Here is a 25,780-nt window from a genome sequence, read left to right as displayed (position 1 = left end):
TAGAGGAAAAGAAACACCTTAATTTAATCATCCTTAAACTTTTTTTCAAATGTTCTCGTACCGTTTTATTAAACCCAAAATATCCGAGCGGCAAACAAGCAAGAAGGGTACTGAAATTGAGAATTCTTCCATAAAAAAACAATCCTTCCCAAAGTTTATGGTGGAACTTTTTAGAGCAGAATGATTCAACGTGATGCTCTCATGAATTATGCTCAGCGGAATTAGATTAAACTGGAAACCTAGAGCGGTGCGATGGAAAGCATATCTCCGGTGTTCTGACGTTTATCCGTGATGGACACAATAATTAATTGAATTGATTATGCACCTCTAAAGCACCATTGACAGTGACGAGGATGGTGGAACTTTGGGCATAACCTAACGTATCTTTCGATGCTCAATCAATACTTGTTCCCACCTTAGTGTATAGTGACGCGTTTAAATGCGTCTCAGTTTAAAGGAGAACTCAGGGAACCGAGTTTGAGTAAATTTATGATAAATTATTGTATACAAATATTTCAGGAGAATTATATATAATTGCAATACCATCGTGTTGGTTTTGAACGTTAAAGTTGTTTTGAAAAAAGTCGGTGGACACAAAACACTAGCACCAGCATTAAAGCGTAACTCCACGGGCTCGTGAAGTTGGGTATTGCCGACCCAGAGGCAACGGACCGGCGTGGGGAGGAAAAGTTAAACCCAACTCCTGAAACATCGCGTCGGGAATCGTTCGTCGTTTCGAAACCATTGCAATAGTCTCGATCGTTGCATGTTTTGCATCCCACCACCTTAACCGTCTGCCAGTTGTTCAGTTCGCACATTTTGGCCGCCTGTAAGGTGCAGCTCTTGACGGTACCGGAGCGATTTCCGTGCAGGTTGGTGAGTTGCAGCTCGAAACATACGAAGTCGGTGGGACTCGGGACTTCCTGGTACTGGGGCAGGTTCACGAGCCGCTCGAGATGTTTGTGAACTTGGTTGACGCGCTCCAGACTGCATTCGACCAGTTCCTCGTTGGTGCCACACGAGTCCCAACCACACTGGTGGCATTTCAGAGCGTTTGCAGCACCTGTAAGTTTTGCGGAGGAGCGGATTACATCACCAAACACTACAAAGCCGTTGGGTAGAATCACTTGCCTAAACTCTGCAGTCCGAGAAAAGTTACGAGAATGGCCAGCATGTATGCAATTTCACTTCCGAGGACCATTATGAGTGCTTCGCGTGTAGCAACTGCGGTCCACTAAATACCGTCCAGTACTGCACAGATTTCATTCGATGCAAACCCCTGACTAGCTACGTGCTTTTACGGAAAAATGAAAAGCTTCACTCCTCTAACGACGGTCAAGGTTGACTTCAATTTGCTTATGTAAGTAAAATTTTATCAACAAAACTCATCCCTCTCCGCGTCCCCAAACAATGACACATACGCTTTCGGGTTTAGCTGTTCGTCGAGTCGTTTTCTCTGCTGCACACGAACAAAACTGCATTGATATAAATGGGTTGCATATGGGTTGTGGAAAAACTCCACTCCGAGAGCAAACAATAGCAATACATTTTTGGCTGAGTAAGCGACATGTTTCATAAATAGGAAGCTCAATGACAAACGCAAAACTGTAGTATGGAAAGGGTGAATTATATTTACAAAACATTTTCGTGGAAAGTGACAGTAGTTCCGTAAAAATAAAGTTGAAACAAGTAACCTTTACAATGTAGCCATTACTAACCATGTGATTACACGCGAACCAGCAGGGTTTACAAAAGACATTTTATCTAACACACTTCTTCTATCGTCTATCCGCAGGTTTCCTCTCATGGGACGTCGTTGATTGCCATGTCGACTTGGAGGAGGAACTGCATACGATCACGTTGCAGGCGCTGGAAGGCGAGGAAGGCAAGCACGGTAAGTAATGGATGGAGCCATCAGACACACTCTTTAGAAGAGGGACCAAAGGGACCTGTAATTATTGTACGTTAAAATACAGCATGTTTCTTTTCCCTTACGGAACACCATTTTCACTCAGCTTTTAAAATCCAGGCCCATTACCATGCGACCGCAATCAAGCGGTTATCACTCCCCCAGGGGTCTCGGGTTTAGAAGCTAGCCCCGTTGAGGCCATGAAAAGACAAGGTCGAATTTTAGGTGGAAAGTTTGAGGCCAAAATAATTCATTAACTTGACTGCCACTAGTAGCCGGCGGCGTCGGTTAACCCGAAGCGAGGCACGTCAGCCTAAAAGAGGCCTTGATCTTACTGCTAAGGACACCGGAATCGGAACCGGCACGAGGCATGCGACCTTCTGCTGTGAAATCGAGGTCGCCTTTTATTGAGCCCCGCAGCATGTTTTATAGTAATGAGTTGTGCGCGTTTGATAAAAGTTTACGGCAACACCACACTGCTTCCATTGCGTGGGGCTTTTTGTACGATTAGTTTGCGTAACAAAGTTTCTGATGCTACTAAATTAAATGGCAACCGAAGGCTGCCAAGTGCAGCTTCAGCTTGGGGAACAATACTATACGCCATTTTAATGAAGTTTAAGTATGCCTTCTTTGGAAGGGGTTCCTGGTGAAAGGGCTAGGCAAAGAACTTGCCATGTAAAAAAAAAGTTGTTCTTGTAAACTAAAAGTTATACGAGAAATGAAACATGCTTTTCACACATCGAAAGGATATCCAGGACTTTTCTCATTCTTTTACTCCTGATTTCGAATGTACCATGTATTTCACAAGTTGAATGGCCGAAGTTATGTTTTTTGTTTTTTACTCTTCAAACAATCAACATCGCATCGCTAGGGGCAAGGATGGGGATAACATCTTTTCTAACACTTTGTGTGGGTGGTGGATTTATCCTTTCAAATGTCCCACACCACCGCAAGAAACTGTGAAGATTTTTCCTTTTACGCGATAGAAAGTCTTTCACGTGACCTTTGGCCGACGTGAGAGAGAGAGTATGTGGTCGATCCGGTACACATTTTTCATGAGCAAAATTCGCAGTCACGTAATTTAACGGCCTCGGTATCGTTCTCAGTTGGGTTTGAAATCGAACTTTATGATTAAAAAAAACCCTACCAGCAGGTAGCAACTGGTGGATCGAGTGTAATAAATAAACACACATAAACATCTCTTTTTTCCTGGCACGACGATGAAAGAATTACAAAACAGACTGGAACGTGACACATAAAAGCCAAAGTGTTCAAATTTTTAAGATAAAATGGAATAGCTTATATCACTCAAACGACATTAAATTAAGTTTTAAAACATTTAAAATTGAATATGCTAGTGGAACTGTACACTAAAAAAAGAAAACAAATCGTGCCAAAGCATAGATAAGTTAAAAATCGATGTGCGAGGTGTGCTAAAATTAGAACAAAACTCGTGCAGGTGCATTCGAAAGCGTCATCAGCACGATATCATTGCTGCAATGTCATCATCGCCTCTGTGTTTTCCAGACACCACCCCTTTTTGTCCTTGGCTCATGGCCCTTGCACTTGCCCTACCAGCGCAATGGAAGAGAGCGTCGAGTGCAGTGACATCGACCGAACGCTGCTGAGATGTAGAAGAAATGTAATTTAGTCCATCCTTGTCGCTGCTTTGTCGGAATGGAAAACGGATTCGAAATTGATCAATTCTATAGTTTGATCGAATGGCGGGGTGGGTTATGGGGTTAAATCGCAAACGACGCAAGGGGAGGTGAGACACTGATTGTCCTCAAACTGGATGTGATCAAGCACGTTTATGTATGCGCGTGACAATGCGAGATTACAAGTTGGATTGCTTTCAATCACAGTTGTTTTCCTTTCAGAACGGCGGATGATGTTCAGTCGATTGGAAGTGCGGTGGGTTTCGTTTGGAACAAATTTGTATTCTAGAGAATGGACTCAAAATAGTTCACAAAATCGAATACAGGGCTAGGCTCATCAATCGATGCGGAGTTACCTCTGATGTGCACGTGCTTTCGATCCAATATTTGCCAACCTTAACTGAGTATACACTCACCGTTATCTGCAACTTTAAAGATAACAACTAATTTCATGGTGTAAGAATATGGTATAGTTACAATGCATACGTGTTTGAAGCTGTAGTTATTAGGCTCGTTTTAATCTAAAGTATTTTTGAACCCTCTACAAGCATGATGAAATTCAAAGATAAATACATCACTCAAGTAAAAAACTATACCATGCTAAATGAATCTCGTAAAGATTAAACATACTATGTATTATAAGCATAAGCCGTAACTGTTTTTAACAAGACGATATACTATGCAAGATGGTAAACTTCCTTTGATCAGCTGATTCAATAAACTTTATCGGCATCGGAACGATCGCTACTAAAAGAAGACAAATTGATTGATGTGAAAACCGATGAGGAGAATTCAATAAGTTAAGAAGGAAGATTATAATTCCATTTCGCGTCTCGGAGAAACCTAAAACCGAACGCACCCAATGTCCCACAACGACAAGCACGCACTCACGCAAAGACTTGCGACCGTAATATCATTAATCTCAAATATGCTACCAACGATTTCCACAAAACGAAACTAATTTATGAACCTACGTTCTTTCACGCACGCACGCACGCACCCATGCACGATAGAAAAGCACCGAAAAGCCTCTTCTACAGAGGTAAAAGCCGGGAGTTGTCCGGAGGGACAGTCGGTGTGGTTCCCTCAGATTGCTTTCGAAAGATCCGTGGTAGGATGTTGGTCGGTGGCAAGAAAAGAGAGGTACGGCAAATGAATTGATTCCGTATCTCTTCATCGTGCTCTTGTCGTTTATCAACGTCGGCGGGAATGGGGTGGAATCCGTCGTTCCTGCAGTACATACGTACATACATATGTGAATACCTTCGGGGCACCTTCAAACCCTGTACGATAAATTATCTCCCCGAGCGCCATCGACACGAAGAAGAGCGACTTCCGTACAAACAGCCTCAGATCCATGCACAGCCATAGGAGAAGAACGCGAAAGGCGAGGCAATAAGTCTCAATGGAGGCGCAAGGTGGCATAATTTCCTGTTTCCTGCCAGTGGGGAATCCACAGGGAACTTGACTATATGACCAAACAGCGGCAATTGCTAATGGCGAACGTGGCGAACTAATAAAACTGAAAACGGGTTGAATCTAGATAAGAGCAGATATAGTGCACTTTATTTGTGCGCACATGGATCTAAAATTTCGAACAATTCGAAAAATGATTGAATAGCTTTTTGTGTATGTATCAAACAGTGTTGTAGTACGCCACGTTTCGAACTATTTTATGGTCCTCTGTCTGTTAAGGTTATACCAAAGTACGGCCATCCGGCAAAAACATGATAATGGGGTGTTCAGTTTATCACTTAGAGCCGATTAGCTATGCTTTTATCCGGCCATGTGTGAAATGGTTAACAGAGAGCGTAAGCTTTGCGAAAGATTATAACCGATATCACAGCTGTGAGCTTGGAGAAGAGGCCTGATAAATCCTTTTCTGGTTATAAAATACGAACACAACGTACCATCATCCCTTCCAAAAGGTGTTGAAGTAGAGCACCCCTTTTGGCTAATCAAATTCTTTCTGGTTCGCCACCCCGTTTGGCAAAATGAGCTGAACAGAACGAAAAATATCCGGTAGACACCATATCACCTGGTCTAATAGGACTTTAAAACCTGACGGTCTTGTGGAACATTTTTCTGCAAAATCTGGTGTGATTTTACACTGCAACATAGCACGTATAATGATTGTTATGAGTCTTGAAATGAGTCTTATCATGTAAGATTGTTTTTTATCTTTATGCACTCAAAAGAGTCCACGGATGTCTCGGCGTTATAGTCCTTGTACTGAAAGTACTTGAATCGTTTGAATGATAGGAAGTCAAGTGCTCTCGCTGGTATCGCTCTCGGTGGTGAATTACCAGATTCGTAGCCCGATGCATGCACTAATTCCAATGTCTGCTTATCAACTCATCAGCGACCCCGTTGATAGACTATAAATACTTGTACCTGTGCGTAAACTGACTGTTAGTGGTTAACAACAGTTGAGCGTATTCATACGGCAAGCGGAGCTACGGAACAAGCGTGCAAAATGTTGAAGATTGTCGCAGGAATAGTTATCGTTTGTGCGGCGTTGAACTTTGTCGCAGCCCAAGAAACTGACCCTACAACAGTGCCTTCAAGCACAGCATCTACTGCGTCAACTACAACAGTGACTCCAAGCACAGCATCTACTGAGTCAACTACAACAGTGGCTCCAAGCACAGCATCTACTGCGTCAACTACAACAGTGGCTGCAAGCTCAGCATCTACTGCGTCAACTACAACAGTGGCTCCAACTACAACAACAACTGTTGGTTCAACTACTGCGGCCCCAACTACAACGCCTACAACAACAACCACTGGTGCTAACGTGGAAACCACGACGAAATCGGGTGCTTGGTCAATGCAATCATCCACCGTATCGATTCTAGTCGGGATATCCCTGCTCGCGGTGGCTTCGAGAGAGTTTTACTAACCAATAGTGCAGTGCTACGACGTACGTTCCACCAGGAATGATCATGTAAAACACCTTTACAGGATTTCGATTCATATAATGAAACACTTGAATCAGTTGGTGTAATGTTTCAAATCGATACTGGAGCAGTACATACCAGCTCTGTAAGTTTGCAATCAAATATTGCACACAGTTCCTGGAGGTATGCAATTCTTCTCTATAGCATTGCAATGAGAGGTGTGAAGTTCTGCAGGGTTCTGAGGGAACCCTACAAATGTTATGGTTCAACAAGTCATCACACGGTCGGTAAAAAAAACAATATCGAGACGGTAACAGCAAATGCAAAATTACATAAAAATTCAGTTTAATTCCCTTTTTCTTCCCGAATATGGAAGTGTACCTGATCCGACTATGATACAATTAAAACATACAACTTGTTCAAACATGACATTTGTAGGGTTCCACAGAACTTCACACCTCTCTTTGCAATGCTCCAGAGAAGAATTATAAAACATATATGTTCTGGAACTGTATGCAACATTATTTGATTGCAAACTTACAGAGCTGGCATATACTGCTCCAGTACCGATTTGAAACATTACACCAACTGATTCAAGTGTTCCATTATATGAATCGAAACCCTGTAAGCTGACAGTGAACGACGCATTAAGCGGAATTCAACTAATTCTATTGTAATGTTATAGACGGATTTTGGTCTTCTACTGAAATACCGAATATTCTAAGCATGACATGGACAAAGAAATATAACAAGTTAATTAACATCCCATCAAAGCCGTTTTTGAGAATAAATTAAAATTGAAACAAACAAACCCTATCCTATTGAACTGTCGTTTATCATATCTTGATTTGTTTTTTTGTTGAATGAATCTTCCAACCAAAGGGAATTTAAAGCAATAAAAATGAAGATGTTTTTGGAGGGAAAAGAGATTTATTCTTTGTTTAAGGTGTTAGGTGTGGGATCGAATCTCGAGTCTGGCAACCTTCGGTATTACGAACGAACGGTATTACGTATACCGTCTTTCGGTCACGGAAACTCTCTTCGGAGATAGGCCTTGTTTTCACTAGGGGATGTCGTGCCACATAATAATAATAAGTGTACTCGACATACGCCAGATTGTCGAAACGTTATATGGAATACAATTTCACACTTCTGTCAAGTAAAATAAAAATGTAACTTGGTAGAATCGTTGAATGCAAATAATTCTACAGTGTCATTCGCTGCATATGAGTATTGGTTGTCACGAGATATTCGTATTGATTTTACACGATTGATAGAGGAACGTCGATTGTTATCTACTGTTTGTTTGACATTAGTACACAAACTGATAACCTGTGTCAATTCCAACCTTAAATCAACACACATTCGCAAGAAGAAGTTATAAAAAGAGTCGCTTGATGTCGCAGGTATCGTAGTTTTATGTCGACCTTGCATTTTTCTACAGGCTATGAAATGGCTCATTTCATTTGGCAAATTTGGCTAACCAGTGTGCTTATACTGTTCATCCCACAACATACAGGTACACTATCTGTATCGTTTTCCAAAGGATGTGAGTTTTCTTTTTTTTCTGCTCTACGTTGACCAAATACATGTTTGCTTGCAGTGCATGCTTTCCAATGCTATCAGTGTATGAACATCACCAGCTTTGAGCAGTGCTCGAAATCAGCCACCATCGTCAATTGCGAGGACCACGACCAGGAAGCGTCTCAGCAGGCTCCTACAGTGACACCAGCTTTGGCAAACGTTTCCTATGCATGTGCGACAGTGAACTTGGAAATCTTTGGGATCCAATCGTTTATAAAGTCTTGCACTCGCAACTTTTCCGAAGCGACGATATGTACGGCTTTGGCAGAGCAGACGGAAGGGACAATGCCGGGAACTAAGGTGAATGTATGCAACGTGTGTTACAGCGAATTGTGTAATACAAGCAGCAGTGCGACAACGTTCGGTGTGGTACTTGTGGCGATATGTATGGCAACGTTAAACACAGTTCGTTACATGCGGTGTAAATTCTTAAATATAATGTAAGGTTTGAAAGCCCATTAATCCCTCTCATCTATCGGAAGGTCGTGACGTTACGAAAATCGATTGTTATCTTTCAGGAGTCTTATTGAATGATGACATGATTACAGAGATGACAGTGGTTCGTCTTTTTATAAATATCCGCTAAAGATTTCAATGCTACTGCAAATACGACATGATAATAAAAAGCTAAACTAAAGCTGTTTCGGTGTGTTGATTGCTTCATTCCCAAAATGTGATGAGGGAGCAAACGGAGAGCAATCTGGAATTGGGCTATTGGCTCATTGATTTGGCCAGCTGGCGATTCCATATATGCCAACGTCAACACGCAAACCGCTGTCGGGTGGGAACATGTTTTATTGCTCCACACTTCCCCCCCTCATCCTCTCCTCGCCCGGATACCGAAAGAAACGATCTCTCCTCTAAAGCAGAATAAATCATGGCTTGTGCATCTGCAATGCACATTTAACAACGATTCGCATTGAATATGCTGACCTCGTGGTTGGCGAGAAAATTGATTACGTCCACCGCACAGATTCACCAGAGCAGCTAAAACAAAACCATTTAGGATCCCGGGTCCCGGGTTCGACCGGGATAACCGAAAACACGGAAAGATATCCCACGAGGATGGCAAACTTGGGGGATGGGTTTTTTTTTGTTGTTGATATTTCTGGGTATGGGTTTGCAATTCGCAAAAGGGAACGCTCATAACTCTAAGGCGGTATGGCTCGAAGCTACACGTGCGAGGTACTGCAAAATGTGTTATGGTTAAAGTGGCTAAAAATACATGAATATGCAAATTTTCTACACTGACCGGACGCTGTAGGATGAAGTGGTGTATACCACAAAAATGATCTCACCGCAGCGCTTATGGTCAAAAGAGAAGCGTGTATATGGATTCCGAAACATTTTTGACTTTCAATTTTAACGGAGGATTGTAATTTTTGCTTACCCAAACCATTTTGTGTTTTTCATGACAGCGAAAAAGCATTTAACAGTCAAAAGGTTTTTTAGCCAACATGATTCATCGCTCACAAAATTTAGGGTTTTCACAAAAAAAGATTGCATGCTCGGAAAAATAGTATTCCATCACTGTGTGTAAAAATGAATTGATCAATAATGGAGAATTTTAAGAACGTAAGATCCGCATATGCATTAGTTATAGTAATATCATGTTAGCTTAAGCGTTACATGTGACATTATGATTAAGGCAATGAGGAATTTTACGGCGAAAACTGATGTTAAAATTGAAAGAATACATCAAGTGTTAACCAAAGCACAATGTGATAGAAAATCTACCTATTCAACAAACTTGCTCCTGTAAATAAAATTAAAGAATAAGTTGGTCACACATTTTCATCCCATTCTATGTATTTTCTCCCTTAGGTGAACGATTGATTCAGTATGCCAGTGAGAATCTGGTGACTGAAATTTTGATTCATCCGCAAGTCAATACCTTCATCCAGTGCATCCGGAACCTGCTGAGCAGCTTCACTCGACATCGACACATCATCCATACCGGCTACACATTCTCAGGAAACGGCTCGTGGATACTTCAGGTGAGAACCATTAAAAAAATCCGATAGAACTCTGAGTTAAAAACGCTGTTTATAAACAGAATAAAACAATGTTGAAGTCAACATTATGACGTGCGAACTGAATGATTTATTACATTACGACCAGCGAAAAGAGGGTCATTTGATCGAAGAGGAATTACTTTTTTCTTGTCGCTTTTGGAAAATTGGAAGGAGTGGTGGTGAGCAAAGTTATAAACACTGTGGTCTTCATTCACGCGCTTTTTGGAGTTGCCATCCACAAGAGATAATCAATTCGGTATTTTCTCATTGTTTCGTCCAGGCAAAAACTGTGCTTTTTGGTTCGATCGATCCCGAAACGAAAGTCAAAGTTTTTGGGGAACAATAAAATGCTTCTCGATAGCATCTACGGTGCCACCACCAGTGGCCATTATTTATTGAGCCGTAAAATGGGCGTTTCGTTTCGTTGCTTCGCACTTTCATTTAAAGCGTTAAGTTTCTTGGAATCTTCTTAACAAATGTTTCCTTGTTCACTATACACTCTTTCTATTGGCCTTCGAAAAGGTTTACTTTCTTTTCAAAAGATTGCGGCTTCAATTAGATTTTGGTGGTGAGGCGACGATTTTGGAAGGATTGATTATGGAATCAACCAAATAAGCAAACATTGACGTCATTGTGATGAAGTGAATAAGTTTTTGAAGTAGAAGAAAAAAGAAAACGATCTGGGTAACGAAAATGATGGTTCTCATCTTAAATATGGTTTCCCTTTTTGCATCAACAGGATGGAACGTTCTCGGTCGTCGACTTTATGGAGGCATTCCAAGAGCACGAGGTACAGCGCGTGCTCCGTGCTTACCCTGATACAATCACCATGGACGTCCATTGTGCCCCGACCGGCCAGTGGCACACGATTCAGGATAAGTCGTTTTCGCGACTCTGTCAGATCCGTCTGAATCCGGTTGACGTTCTCGATTCGGGCAGCGAAAAGTTGAACTCTTTCGTTGGTAAGTGGACAGTGTGCTCGTATGATTTCAACAATGGTTCGTAAAAGATGTCCTTTATCTTCTGCCCGCGTAGCTTATGTTTCTTCGATGATCATTCCAACGGAAATATCGGAACTTTTGGAAAGCTCCGACGTGGTTGGCAACATCCGGTTTAGCCATCCGACGCTGTATGTCTTCCCCGGAGGCCAAGGAGACGCCGCCCTGTTCGGAATCAATGGCTTCAATATGTTGGGTATGGATCGGAAAAGAAATGCCTCCTTCGATGTTTCTTGGAAGTATTAACACTTTTTTTAAAATCGTTTGACGTTTAACAGTGGATGGAGGCTTTAGTCGCAAGTCATGCTTCTGGGACTTTGTGCGCCATCTCGACCGGCTAGATGCCGTGCTGATGACGCGCATCAACAATACCAACATCAAAGGTATCTCATCGGTGGTGGAGCGCAAGAGTGAAGCGCACGTGTATCCGCAGATCGGTCACTTCTTCTGCAACATTCCCGAGCGCAAGGGCTTGCCGAGTCCGGACGGCGATAAGGACCGCGACCCGCTGCTGGTCGATCTGCTAGAGGAAGGCCACCAGATCGTGACGAACCTGAAGTCGCTCAACCTGAAGGCACAAAACTGCTACCGCGAGTCGGAGCCCATCAATCTGTACCACAAAGTCGGGCACGGTACGCTCGACATGTACGTCATCAGTCCGTCGCGCGATTCGCGTGAGGTGAAGGACTTCCTGGCTCGCTGGACCGCCGCCGACCAGCGTCTGTTCGCCAAAGAGACCAAGGATGGCAAGGACTTTGCGTTTCCGCTGCAGAATCTCATTTCGATCTGTGCGCTGCTCGTGTGGACCCCGGCCAACCCGGAGGATAACATCACGCGCATCCTATTCCCCGGTTCGGCGCCGGAGTACAAGATCCTCGAGGGGCTGGAGAAGATGAAAAACGTCGAGTTCATGCGGCAGCCCGTCTGTCCGGTGAAATCGATCAGCGCCAGCCTCTCGACGCCGGTGCTCGTGACAAAGAAGAGTCTCAAGTCGGCCTCTACCGATCGCATTCTGGCCGAACCGATCCACGCGTCGAAGCCGAAGGATAACAAAATCATCGACAACAAGATGAAGATGATGCAAACCGACAACAAGCTGACCGCGGACGCCATGGACAGCTCGGCAGACGAGGGAAAGATGGAGAAACAACTGGGCTCCAAGGGTCCGTCGGCGGCAGCGACTACGGTGGCTACGGCAAAGGTTGAAAGTAAGCCAAAGCCAATCCGCAGACCGGCGTCCACAGCGGCGGACAAGAAGATCGACAACAAGAAGTTGGAGCAACAGCAGCAACAGCAGGAGGAGAAAAAGGACTCCATCTCGGACGTGGGCTCCGACAAGGAAGACCAAACGCTGGCAAAAACATCTCCGGCAGCGGTCACGGCTGTGGACAGTGAGAAGAGCATCGACGAAGGTCCGACGGAGGTGTCCGAAAAGAAACCGGACACAGATGGAGTGGAAACCAAACCCGAAGCGGAAGTGAAGGAGAAGAAGAAGGAACTCTCACCACCAGCGGGTGCGGACACCGGTGGAGCAGTGGTAACTAAATCCACCAAGAAACCACCCGTTTCTCGTACGCCCGCGGCCCGTTCCCGTGTGGATACGTCGAGCAAGACGAAAGCTACGACCGAGCGTAAACCTGTGGAGCGCAAGAAGCAGCCGGAACCGAACAAGTCATCTCCAACGACACCGAAAAAGACTGCTCCGGCCGATGCGAAGCTCACTAACGGAAGTGCGACAAAGCCAGAGCATGGTGACGAAGTGAAGCGAACTGTGAGCAAAGTGTCCGCCGCAAAACCGGCCCCGCTTACTGCACCCAAGACGGGCAAGTCCAGCCCGAAAGCGACACCAGCAAAGAGTGCAAAGGATGAGAACAACCGGAAGGTACTCGAAGCCCGCCAGCGTCCGTCGGCGGCAACTGCGGCCAGACGGGAGGCTATTTCGGCGCGTAAGGAAGCGGAAAAGAAGACAGAAGCCGCAAAGCCACAGGCGGAACGTAAACCGATCTCTCGTCGGCCAAAGGGTACGGCTGGCGTCGGCGGTTCAGCGGCCACCCTCGGCGGTAGTCCGGTGAAGGGTAAGAAGGTACTGAAATCGGAAAAGGATGCCGTAATTCGCAAGGCTAAATTGGACAAGAACGGTACGACCGATTCAAGCCTCGTCTCGACCCCGAGCGCCGATGAGGGTGGAGTGGCGATTCTCAAGCGCCCCAGTGGAACACCGGAAGTGATGCCCGCCGAGGGTGATTCGTTGGAGGTGATCAAGCAGCAGCAACAGCAGCAGCAGTTGGCCGAGCTGAAGGAAGAACAGGAAGCCGTTCGTGAGATTGAGGCCGTCTTCAACCGCGACACGGCGGCACAGAAGGCACAAAAACACCGCGAACTGGCGCTGACTGAGGAACACCGTGAAGTGCAGGACAGTACGACCGAGCCGGAGGAAGAGGAAGAGTATCTGATCATCGAGAAGGAGGAACAGTACACCGAGGACTCGATCAATGAACCGGAGAGCAGTGCCACCAAGGAAGAGGAGATCCAGAAGCACCAGCGTGACTCACAGGAATCGGAGAAACGGAAGCGTGACAGTCTGGTGGAGGAGAAGGGTGAGGAGGAGATGGAAAAGGATGGCATTGCCGAATCCACAGCACAGACTGTTCAAATTGTCAACGGTACCAAGGCGGAGGCCGAACAACCGCAGGGCAAGGAAGGAGAAGATGAGGAACACGCTGCGACGGAAGAGGAGCAGGAGCAGGAGGAGGTTGAAGATAAGGACGGGCGCGAGAAACTTTCCCCGAAGCACAAGCAAGAGCTGGAGGAGGAGGTGCAGGAGATTATCGCGTCGGCGAAGGAGATTGCCAAGTCGAAGATGGAAACGTCGATGGATGGTCTAAAGACGGAGGAAATGTCATCGATAAGCCCGGACGAGAAGATGAGCAGCACAAAGAAGACCAGTGACACGCGGGATGAGAATGAAGAGCACGAACTGCAGGTCGCCGGCCATCTGAAAGAGCATATTGATCCTCCGCACCATGAGAGCCACCACGAGGAGCGCGTATCGGCTACAGTCGAGTCGGGGGCAACGACAACCGCTCCGACACTTCCCGAGGACGAACGCATTCCTTTGGATGAGATCAAGGAAGATCTCGTCATTGAAGAGAAACACGTCCGAGAGATTACTAAGGAAGTCGAGGTGGCGGCAGCTGTGGCGGCGGTGACTACGGCGGCAGAGGCGGAAGCGGGACCGGAAAAGACAACACCAGCAGTACCGGAAGCTTCGGCCACGGCTCCATTGCCGACGGTGTACGAGCCACTGGAACGGCCAACGCCGGCCAAGATGCAGTTCAGCGCCCAGCAGGCTCATATGCGCGATGTGGTCAAAACCCCGGACGAGGTCGCCGACTTGCCGGTGCATGAGGAGGCCGATCTGGAGGAGGGCTACGGTGAGGATAAAGATAAGGACAGCAAGGAGGACGAGGAGAAGGATCGTGATACAAAGGAAAAGCCAGAGGAGCGGGAGCCGACGGTGGCCGGGAAAGAGACTGATGGAAAGCAACCTGAGAAGACTGATGATGATAGGCAGGTAGCGGATAAGGCGGATGAAAGTGATAAACCGTGTGATATGGCAAAGAAGGCAGCGGAGCAGGGGGAGCAGGAGAGCAACCTTCCTCGTGCTGTTGAAGTGAGTAATTGCGTATTTCTCTGTCGTATGGTCGGTGTTGGTTTCATTAGTCCATACTTAATCTTTTCAGGAGGACATAATCGAGAAGGTGGCACGTGATACCCAGCAGGAGATGGCTCTGAAAACGGACGCACATCAAGAGCCCGAGGAAAAGGCAAAGCTGAAAGATGAAGTAGACATACTACAAGACCTGGAATCACAAATTATCCCCATGGAAGTGATGCAGGAAAAGATGGAGAAGGTAGAGAGAGTGCATCAGCAACAGCTGCACGCTAAAGATGGTAAGAAAACACCCGAAGCGGAGCCAGAAACCGACGACGCAACGAAGCTGCCAGTGGAAGAGGAACTGATCGTGGCTCAGAAAGTCGTGCCGAAAGTTCCACTGCCTGCGGAAGCGGATACAGAAGCTGCCGGTCAGGACGATATCTGGAAGACGCCTGCAAAGGCTGAAGAAAAACTGGACGAACTGAAACATCTTATCGACGATAAGGCAAAGAGCGCCGTCTCCGAGTTGGTGTCCCTCAAGGATACGATGGTGAAGACTGTAGTGGAACGTAAGAGCGAGATTGTTGAGAAGGTGACCGAAGAGTTGCACGATGTGGATCACAAGATCAAGGAATCCATTGCCGATGCCGGCAAGGAGTTGGAACAGATGGCGGCGGTTGCAGCGGTAGAGGTAGTGAAAGATGTCACCGAGCAGGCAGATGCCGTTATCGATAGCTTGCAGATGAAGGCTAAGCAAGTGGATGAAGATTTGAAGCTCACAGCTGGCAAGTTGGACGAGAAGATGAAATCGGTTGTCGCAGATGTGTCGCAAATAGCTTCAAAGTCGGACGAAACACTAGCTACAATCGCCACCGAAGCAAGCGAGTTGGAAAAGATGGCCATGGAGCTGAAAAAAGACGTGGCTGGGCAACTAGATGACACGAAGAAGCAATTGGAGCAGGAACTTACGAAAAGCGTAGAGATGGCACAGGAGAAGGCGAAGGGTGGCATCAGCTCGTTCTTCGGCGGCATCACCGAGGGCATCAAGAGTGGCATCGAGAAGATGGCGGACAAGATGGAGCACAAGATCAAGGACAAAACCGAGCAGGTGGAGGAGAAGCTACAGCAGGTGACGGAGAAGATAGATGCCCTCAAGGGCGAGCGGGAACAGGAGGTTGCGTCCAAATCCGCCGAACCGCTGGAGCAGACGTTTGATCGGTTCGGACCGTACGAGCGTAGCTTCACGCAGGAACTTCGTGAAACGCACATCACGACGGTCGACTCACCGGTCATGGACGGGGATAAGCTGAGCATGGAACTGAAATCGATGGTAAACATCCCGCACGACATCCACGAGGACAAGGAACTCGAGGAGCTGGAGGACAACAAGAACCTCGGTACGTTCGTCATCGAGGACATCAAGTACAGTGCGTTCGAGGATGCTAACTTGCGCGAGATCAAGGAGGAAGAGGATGAAGACCGGGTCTCTCCACCGCAGGGTATGGTGGAAAAGCTCGGCCCTGGTATGGTTGGTGTTATGCCACCCCGTGCACGCACCCCCGAGGATGTCGCCAAGATTGTGGCCAACGTAGCGGAGGTGCTGAAATCGGACAAGGATTTGGAGGAGATCATACCCGGATTCGATCCGCAAGAGCTGGAGCGCAAGCTTTCCCAGGGTGCGGCACGGGAAGAAGATGTCAGCACCGTGCAGCGGATGCTTGTAACGGCTAGCAGTGAGGACGGCGGCGAGGAGACGGTCATTTGTGAGGATGGAACGATCACCTTCTCAAAGTCGGCCACACCGGAGCCGGTACAGGGATCTGGAAAGTCGACCCCCGAGATCAAGGTGCAGGAAGAGGACGAGGATGAGCTGGCAGAGGAAACGGAAAGACAAGGGCAGAAGAAGGACAAGGAGGCAGACGAAGAGAAGAAGCAGGTGGAAGCAGAGAGCAAGAGCAGTCCGGGTTCGTCTGGAAAGTCGTCACCCGATTTGAAAACTTCTCCAACATCAATCGAAGAGAAAGACAAGCATGAACTTCCAGAGAAGGTGGTACAGGTGGAGGCAACAAAAGTGGCCACAATCGCAGCCTCCGACCTAACGTCGAGTGAGGTACGCAAAGAATCTATTGCCGACCAACAGCATCCAGCATTTGAGCACATCGACGATCAAAGGCGGGAATCGGCCATCAGCACCTTTAGCGAGCGTGACTACACGAAGGACGAGAGCTCATTTGTCGACGAACGCGATTCGTCTCGTGCGCATTCTATCTCGAGTCATATCAGCGACTTGAAAGAGGATGCAGCGGACTTGAAATCTGTGGCCGACTTTTTAAAGGAATCGGAAAAGGAACCGGATCACGTTTTCGGCGAAGGAGATTCGAAGATAAAAGATCTGTCGAGCCCTGAGTCGGTCACTAGTCAGAAGACGATTTCGGAGAAGGAACCGAAACTGTCCAATGCTGCTGCAGAGAAGGTGAAGGTAGATGCTGCTGATACAAAGGAACCCACTATGCCTGCGTCCAAAGAGGCATCTCGACCAGCATCGGCAATGAGTGAAAAAGATTCTAAAGATGTGGCTACCGATGAGGTAAAAGTAGATGCTGCTGAGTTCTCTCGTCCGGAATCACCTGCTAGTGCAGGGGAAGCATCGCGTCCTGGTTCTGCGACGGACGATCATAAGAAAGACGACTCAAAACCGATAGAAGTAACACGCCATCTGAAGGAATCGGCATCGTTAGACCTAGCAGGCGAACAACCCGAAACATCGGCATTTTCGCGCCCCGAATCACCCGCCAGCACAGGGGAACTTTCTCCGGCGGAACTGAAGGATGGAGTTAAGGAAGATTCACGACCGCCATCGGCAGCTAGTGACACGAAGGCTCCATCCGAAAAGTCTATTGATGCTAAGACAGAACAGAAGCAAGATTCTCGTCCAGCTTCAGCTGTACCTTCAGAGAAGTCGGTTGACCTGAAAGAGCAAGCGAAGGAAGAATCGCGTCCTACATCTGCTGCCGCTTCTGAAAAGTCGGTTGAACTCAAAGAAATTCAAAAAGATTTATCGCGCCCAGCATCAGCTGCTAGCGTCACGGAAGAAAAACGCCCGTCCGAAACGCAAGTCGATTCGGTTAAACTTGGAGAAAGTGAAGTTTCCCGACCAGCATCGGCGGCTAGCGAGGTGAAGGCACCGTCTGAAAAGTCTGATGACTTGAAGGGTGATGAGAAGGAAGATTTCCGACCAACATCGGCCGTACCTTCAGAAAAGTCCATTGATCTTAAAGTGGAACAAAAGGACGAATCCCGACCAGGATCGGCTGCCAGTGGCGCTAAGGCTCCATCCGAAAAATCTGTTGATCTTAAGGGTGAACAGAAGGATGTATCACGACCACCGTCTGCTGTTCCATCCGAAAAGTCGGTTGATCTTAAACCGGAATCAAAGGAACAATCCCGTCCGGCGTCTGCCGCAAGCGAAACCAAGCCATCGTCTGAAAAGTCTCTTGATCTTAAGGCGGACCAGTCGCGCCCAGCGTCTGCTGCCAGTGAGGGCAAGGCGCCATCGGAAAAGTCTGTTGATCTTAAGGCAGATCAAATGGAAGATTCTAGACCAGCATCAGCCATCCCTTCGGAAAAGTCTGTTGTGGACAAGGCAGAAGAAAAGGAAGAATCTAGACCAGCTTCTGCTGCTCCATCGGAAAAGTCCGTTGACCTTAAGGACATTCAAAAGGATGAATCTCGACCGGCTTCTGCCGCAAGCGAAAAGGATGGCAAAGCACTGTCTGAAAAGTCAGATGATCTTAAGGTAGAACGAAAGGAGGAATCTCGTCCGGGATCTGCTGCAAGTGGAGCCCAGGCACCATCGGAAAAGTCTGTTGATCTTAAGGTAGATCAAAAGGAAGATTCTAGACCAGCATCGGCCGTTCCTTCTGAAAAGTCTGTTGATCTTAAGTCAGAGCAAAAAGAAGATTCTAGACCAGCATCGGCCGTTCCTTCTGAAAAGTCTGTTGATCTTAAGCCAGAACAAAAAGAGCAATCTCGTCCAGCATCGGCTGCCAGTGGCGCGAAGACACCGTCTGAAAAGTCTGTTGACCTCAAGGAAGAAGAGAAAGATGGATCCCGTCCGACGTCTGCTGTTCCTTCCGAAAAATCTGTTGACCTCAAGGAAGTCCAGAAAGAAGAATCTAGACCAGCATCGGCTGTTCCTTCCGAAAAATCTGTTGACCTCAAGGAAGTCCAGAAAGAAGAATCTAGACCTGCATCGGCTGTTCCTTCTGAAAAATCTGTCGATCTGAAGGAAGACCCGAAAGAAGTTTCCCGGCCAGCATCTGCTACTCCATCGGAAAAGTCGGGTGATCTTAAGCCGGAAGACAAGGGAGATTCGCGACCAACATCTGCTGCAGGTGAAATGAAAGCTCCATCTGAAACATCGATTGATATGAAGGTAGATCCGAAAGATGTATCACGACCAGCATCAGCTGCTAGCGAGGTGAAGGCACCATCGGAAAAGTCTGACGATTTCAAGGGGGATCAGAAAGAAGATTCCCGAACAGCATCCGCCGTAGCCTCGGAAAAATCTGTTGATCTTAAGGGTGAACAGAAGGATGTATCACGACCACCGTCTGCTGCTTCTGAAAAGTCTGTTGATCTTAAAGATGAACAGAAAGATGCATCGCGACCATCGTCTGCTGTTCCTTCTGAAAAATCTGCTGATCTTAAAGATGATCAGAAGGGCGACTCTCGACCACCGTCTGCTGTTCCTTCTGAAAAGTCTGTTGATCTTAAGCCAGAATCAAAGGAAGAATCCCGTCCGGCGTCGGCTGCAAGCGAAACCAAGCCACCGTCCGAAAAGTCTCTTGATATTAAGGCGGACCAGTCGCGCCCAGCATCTGCTGCCAGTGAGGGCAAAGCGCCGTCTGAAAAGTCTGTTGATCTTAAAGCAGATCCAATGGAAGATTCTAGACCAGCATTAGCCGTCCCTTCGGAAAAGTCTCTTGGGGCCAAGGCAGAAGAAAAGGAAGATTCTAGACCAGCATCAGCCGTCCCTTCGGAAAAGTCTCTTGGGGCCAAGGCAGACGAAAAGGAAGATTCTAGACCAGTTTCTGCTGCTCCATCGGAAAAATCCGTTGACCTTAAGGACATTCAAAAGGATGATTCTCGACCGGCTTCTGCCGCAAGCGAAAAGGATGGAAAGGCACTTTCTGAAAAGTCGGATGATCTTAAGGTAGAACGAAAGGAGGAATCTCGTCCGGGATCTGCTGCAAGTGGAGCCCAGGCACCATCGGAAAAATCTGTTGATCTTAAGGTAGATCAAAAGGAAGATTCTAGACCAGCATCGGCCGTTCCTTCTGAAAAGTCTGTTGATCTTAAGCCAGAACAAAAAGAGCAATCTCGTCCAGCATCGGCTGCCAGTGGCGCGAAGACACCGTCTGAAAAGTCTGTTGACCTCAAGGAAGAAGAGAAAGATGGATCCCGTCCGACGTCTGCTGTTCCTTCCGAAAAATCCGTTGACCTCAAGGAGGCCCAGAAAGAAGAATCTAGACCAGCATCGGCTGTTCCTTCTGAAAAATCCGTCAACCTCAAGGAAGGCCAGAAAGAAGAATCGAGACCAGCATCGGCTGTTCCTTCTGAAAAATCCGTTGACCTCAAGGAGGGCCAAAAAGATGAATCCCGACCAGCATCGGCGGTTCCTTCTGAAAAGTCTATTGACGCCAAGGAAGATCAGAAGGATGAATCTCGTTCACCATCCGCTACTCCATCGGAAAAGACTGGAGAAATCAAGGCAGAACCGAAGGAAGAGTCAAGGCCAGCATCTGCTGTTCCTTCGGAAAAGTCGGTTGATCTTAATATTGAAAAGAAGGAAGAGGAGTCACGTCCAGCATCTGCAGTTCCTTCTGAAAAATCTGCAACATCTGAGCAAAAAGATGTATATCGTCCAGTTTCTGCTGTTCCATCTGAAAAGTCTGTAGACATACCGACTGATCATAAGGAAACATCTCGTCCAGCATCAGCTGCAAGTGAAAAAGAAGGAATAGCTTCCTCAGTGAAAGACGACGCAAATGAGTTTTCACGTCCGGAATCACCTGCCAGTGCTGGAGAAGCATCTCGCCCAGGTTCTGCCATGGAAGATCAGAAAAAGGGTGAAGAAGAAAAAATTGTAGAAGTAACACGCCATCGCAAGGAATCAGCCTCATTGGACTTAGCGGAGGAACTGGCCGAAACGACGGCATTTTCGCGCCCGGAATCGCCCGCCAGCACAGGGGAACTTTCTCGTCCCGCGTCGGCACAACCGGAAGACAAGTCAGACAAACCAGTGGAGCCCACAAGCGAAGTGAAAGATTCACGATCACCATCGGTAGCAAGCGTCACGGTTGATCTCAAAGCGGAATCTAAAGACTCACGTCCACCATCGGCTGTACCTTCGGAAAAATCTCTAGACCTCAAGCCAGAACCGAAGGATGACTCTAGACCGGGATCTGCTGCAAGCGACGCAAAACCTCCATCTGAAAAGTCGGGTGATCTTAAGACGAGGCATCATGAAGATTCCCGTCCTACATCTGCGGTTCCTTCCGAAAAGTCTGTTGACCTGAAGGCGGACGATAAGGAAGTGTCACGTCCAGCGTCGGCTACCAGCGAGGCGAAGGCACCATCGGAGAAGTCTGATGACCTCAAAGATCAGAAGGAAGGCTCGAGGCCAGCTTCAACCGTTCCATCTGAAAAGTCGATTGATCTTAAGATCGATCAAAAGGAAGAGTCTCGTCCAGGGTCTGCCGTAAGCGGCACCAATGTCCCAACGGAAACATCTGAACTCAAGACAGAACAGAAGGAGGAATCTCGGCCAGCATCTGCCGTTCCCTCAGAAAAGTCGATCGATCTTAAGTCAGAACAGAAGCAAGACACTCGCCCGGGATCTGCCGCAAGTGACGCAAAGGCTCCATCAGACCGTGCGTCACCATCACATATGCAAACAGAATCCAAAGACCAGTCGAGACCAGCTTCCTCAGCTAGCGTTAAAGATTCTTCCCCTCACGAGACTGTTGATTCTGCAGTAAAGAGTGAACAACAGGATGCCCCAACGCAGTCTCCAGCGGATAAGGCCGATCATCTACAAGCTGCTTCCAGAGAACATTCTCGACCAGCTTCGGCAGCAAGTGACAGATCGGAAAAAAATCAGTCAGAATTGTCACGTCCAGCTAGCACACTTAGTGGCAAGGCAGAAAAATCTCCCGATGCTTCGAAGGAACCTTCAAGGCCGGAATCAGCGGCTAGTGAAAAGGCCGGGGGAGCTAGTGATGGACCAGCAGCAGCAGCAGACAAAAGTAAACAAACGGATGTTGTTATCAAAGAGGATAAGCCTGTAGAAACGGATTTGTCCCGCCCCGATTCAGCAGCTACTCATGTGAGCGAATCTCTGGTTTCGGATAAGGTGTCCGAACATTCTCGTCCACTATCGGTTATGAGTAATGTAAGTGATAAGGCCGAGGTAGCTGCCTCCACCATGGGACCGTCGTCAGCCGAGCCACAGTCGGCGCCGGGGCTTTCCTCCCGGCCAGATTCGGCCGCAAGTCACCACAGTGCAACCGAAAAGCATGTCGAAACGAGTTCCACAGTGCTGCAAGAGACTTCCCAAACTATACAGATCTCCGGAGGTGCATCGAAAGAACCATCTCGGCCCGCTTCGGCGGCTTCGGTAAAATCGACAACCAGCGAGACGAAAAAAGAAACGCACGAAGTGTCCACCGTGTCGTCGTTCGCAAAGTTTGAAGAATCTCTCTCGCGCCGTGAATCTTCTTCCACCACCGCCACAAAAGAGGAGCGACCCACGTCGGCGCTGAGTGGCGGAGAGGAGGATGAGCAGGATAACAATGAAAAGGTTTGCCTCAAAGAAACCCGCTCCAAGTCTATGTCGGCCGTAATGTCATCGAACGTTCAGCGTTCGGGATTCGAGGGAAGCACACTGGGCGTCTTGGAAGAATCGATGATTACGTCGCGCGATGATCTCGATATGCTCCGAAGTCCCCGGGATAGTGTCACGAAGATTGATGCATCGTTAACTCAGAAGCTGGCGGAAACAACCAGCACGTCGTCGCTCGCTACGAAATCCTTCAAGCCACTGTTCGACGACACTCCACAGTTCCCTGCCGCGAAGGTAGAGGAAGGCCCGAACGATCGCGAAAAGGAATCCACTGGCGTGTTTCCCAAGTGTGGCCTCGATAGTACCGAAAGTCCCGAGCACGGCCCTACGATCGCGCAGGGAATGGATCAGCTGCTAAAGGACACCGTTAGTACGATGAAGGAGATCGAAAAGATGACCAGTTCCGTCATCACGTCCACGGTGCAGGCGAAGAAAGAAGGATCGGCCTTTGAGCAAGTGAGCAAGTCGGACACATCGACAGGGTTAGGGACATTCCCGGTGTCGGACAGTGGAAAGTCGTCTCCATATCTTGGCGATAAGTCACACGAGTCCAGCGCCAAATCGGTCAGTCCTCTGCCGGATAAGGATTCGCTCGAGGAGAGCTCCACCTCGCTGAACACGTTCATCGAGAAAGACAGTTTGTCCGAAGGCATCACCAAACAGCAGAAAGACCCGAAGGAACTTGTTTCCATTCGGATGAGTCCCGTTGGAGAGTCCATCGCAGAGCGTGAGAGTGTCCCAGCGGCGCAAAGTCACAAGGCATCCGAAGAGTTACTGTTCGCAGGAAGCAAAACACCACCGACCGCTCCGATCAGCCCGAATGTGGCCGTAAAGGAGGAGGTTAGCCATGGAGCTGCCCTGATAATGCAATCACAACCGATCGACAGTTCTATTTTGCCGGGTTCCACTTCATCTGCCACTACGCTGACGTCGTCGACCACGGCGACCACTGGGGCAGCAGCGGCACCGAAGGACGATGCATCTGGTATTTCAACACCTAAAGAATCTGTACCATCTGGCAAGTCGAGCCCGGGGCTGATGTCCGTACACACGCAAGGCAGTACGGACAGTGCTTCCAAATCGATCAACTTGGGCCACAGTAGTTCAGGTGTTGAGACATCAGATTCGTCGCCCAAGCCAACCTCACCCTTCCCGAAGGTGGTGGTCGTCGACACGCTCAAGTTGGCGGACGAAACGAAAACCACCTCCGGCATGAGCACGCCGGACATGACCCGTTCCTCCACGCCGGACATGGTCGATTCGCAGATAGAACGGATCGCGCCCGCGGCCACCGGCGGTGAGAAGAGTGACTCGCAGCAAACGTTCACCACCACCACGACAACCACAAAGACAACCACTTACATTATCAAGGATGGGCAGAAGATCGAGGTGGACAGCAACGTACATAGCGACACGGTTAGCGAACCCACAAAGGAAGTACCGGCTGCAGCGTCTACTGGCAGCGTGCCGGCGGGATCCTCTACCACAACCACAACCACTACCACATCCTACATTCTCAAGGATGGCCAGAAAGTGGAGGAATCATCTTCGGTTTCCAGCACCAAACCGTCGGTTCCGGCACAGTTGACGCTGGCGGCAACGGAGCAACACACCCTCGCGGAGGATTACGATGAAAAGGAAATTCTTTCACCACGCTCCGATATTTCCTCCGGACAGGCGTCACGCATCGTTGCCGCTTGGCATGACGAGGATGTACCCGGATCACCGATGAGTGTCACCTCGCAGGCTCCACTGTCTCCGAGCACGAAGTATACGTACGACTACGACCTGCAGCACTCGAGCTCGGGTGTGAGCAAAAAGTCCGACATCGAGATCGATCAGGACAGCCAGGATGATCTCGTTCCGCCGCAATACGGAAGCGACGAGGCGAAGGCGGCGCTACCACTGGTGTCCAGTTTCAAGCCGGATCCGATGAGCACGTCGTTCTATGGCCAGCTGCCGGAGGTGACACCGATCACAAGCGCGACGCTGGCTTCAAGCACAGCCCGTTCGGTGCCAATTCCGATCGCCGGCTCTGGCAAGGGTTTCTCGAAACCGTACGTCGAATACGCCTCCAGCGGTGATAGCAGTGTCGATTCGAGCCACAAACCGTCCATGGCTACGGACGGCGATCGCAAATACCTGGACGATGCCGACCTGGACTTTGAGAAGACTTTCAGCCGAGGCAAGATGATGGACGATCTCATGACCACGTCGATGCACTTTTCCAGTGAGAAGGAGTTCATGGCAGCGACCACGACTGCCGCCGCCAAGGAGCAGGCGCAAAAGATGGAGATGGATTTCACCTCCACCGGGCTTCCCTCGTCGGCTACGACGACCACGACGGTCGTGGCGTCGGCCCAACCGACTGTTACGACCACGCTACCACAATCCACACCACAATCCCAAGCACAATCACAATCAGCAGCAGCAACAACAATGTTACCGCAATCAACGACACCACAGCCAACTGCACCACCCACGGCCTCGGCCCCATCGTCCTCGGAGGTTAAGAGCGTCCTGGATTCCTGGGGCAAACCACTGAGTCTTCCGTCGCCGGCACCGATGACGACCGAGGACAACAAGACGACCCCGAAGAAGGAACGGCGGCTGCTGATGAGCAAGACGAAGCTCAACAACGAAAAGAACCTGCGCAAACGGGCCGAATCGCCCTCGAAGGCGGCCGCCAAGAAACCGGCCAGCCCCGTCTACGTCGACCTTTCGTACGTGCCGCACCATGGCAACTCGTACTACGCCAACGTCGAGTTCTTCAAACGAGTCCGCGCCCGGTACTACGTGTTCTCCGGTACCGAGCCGAGCCGGGAGGTTTACAACGCCCTGCTGGAGGCGAAGCAAACCTGGGAAGATAAAGAATTAGGTAAGTGGATATGATGATCTTCATCCCCGTGAATGAGAGTCTCACATCCAAGGTCTTATGTTTCCCGACAGAGGTAACTATCATTCCAACGTACGACACGGATGTGCTCGGGTACTGGGTTTCGGAGAACGAGGAGCTGCTCGCCAAGTACCACATCGATCTGTCTCCTTCGGCGGCACGGTGTACGATCAACCTGCAGGACCATGAAACGTCGTGCTCGGCCTACCGGCTCGAGTTCTAGGCGACGGGGCTACTGGTGGAGTTTGCGTGCGAT

At 48.4% G+C, this 25,780-nt stretch overlaps 1 protein-coding gene across 1 annotated transcript in view; it reads left to right on the top strand.

Annotated features, from left to right (window-relative positions):
• Window positions 1-25,747, top strand: part of LOC131289025 (microtubule-associated protein futsch) — a 37,655-nt gene extending 11,908 nt beyond the window's left edge. Inside the window, exons 2-10 of the mRNA XM_058318218.1 lie at window positions 1,796-1,894; window positions 9,876-10,048; window positions 10,806-11,028; window positions 11,102-11,260; window positions 11,343-14,737; window positions 14,811-21,722; window positions 21,780-22,002; window positions 22,363-25,506; window positions 25,578-25,747. Of these exons, the coding sequence (XP_058174201.1) occupies window positions 1,796-1,894; window positions 9,876-10,048; window positions 10,806-11,028; window positions 11,102-11,260; window positions 11,343-14,737; window positions 14,811-21,722; window positions 21,780-22,002; window positions 22,363-25,506; window positions 25,578-25,747 (14,498 nt within the window). The remainder of the gene's footprint in view (window positions 1-1,795; window positions 1,895-9,875; window positions 10,049-10,805; window positions 11,029-11,101; window positions 11,261-11,342; window positions 14,738-14,810; window positions 21,723-21,779; window positions 22,003-22,362; window positions 25,507-25,577) is intronic.
• Window positions 25,748-25,780: the final 33 nt, after the last annotated feature.

Source organism: Anopheles ziemanni, chromosome 3 (assembly GCF_943734765.1).
Source record: "Anopheles ziemanni chromosome 3, idAnoZiCoDA_A2_x.2, whole genome shotgun sequence".
NCBI classification, from domain to species: Eukaryota; Metazoa; Arthropoda; class Insecta; order Diptera; family Culicidae; genus Anopheles; species Anopheles ziemanni.
Note: the sequence above shows the minus strand (reverse complement) of the source record. Positions and strands in the feature narration are given on the sequence as shown.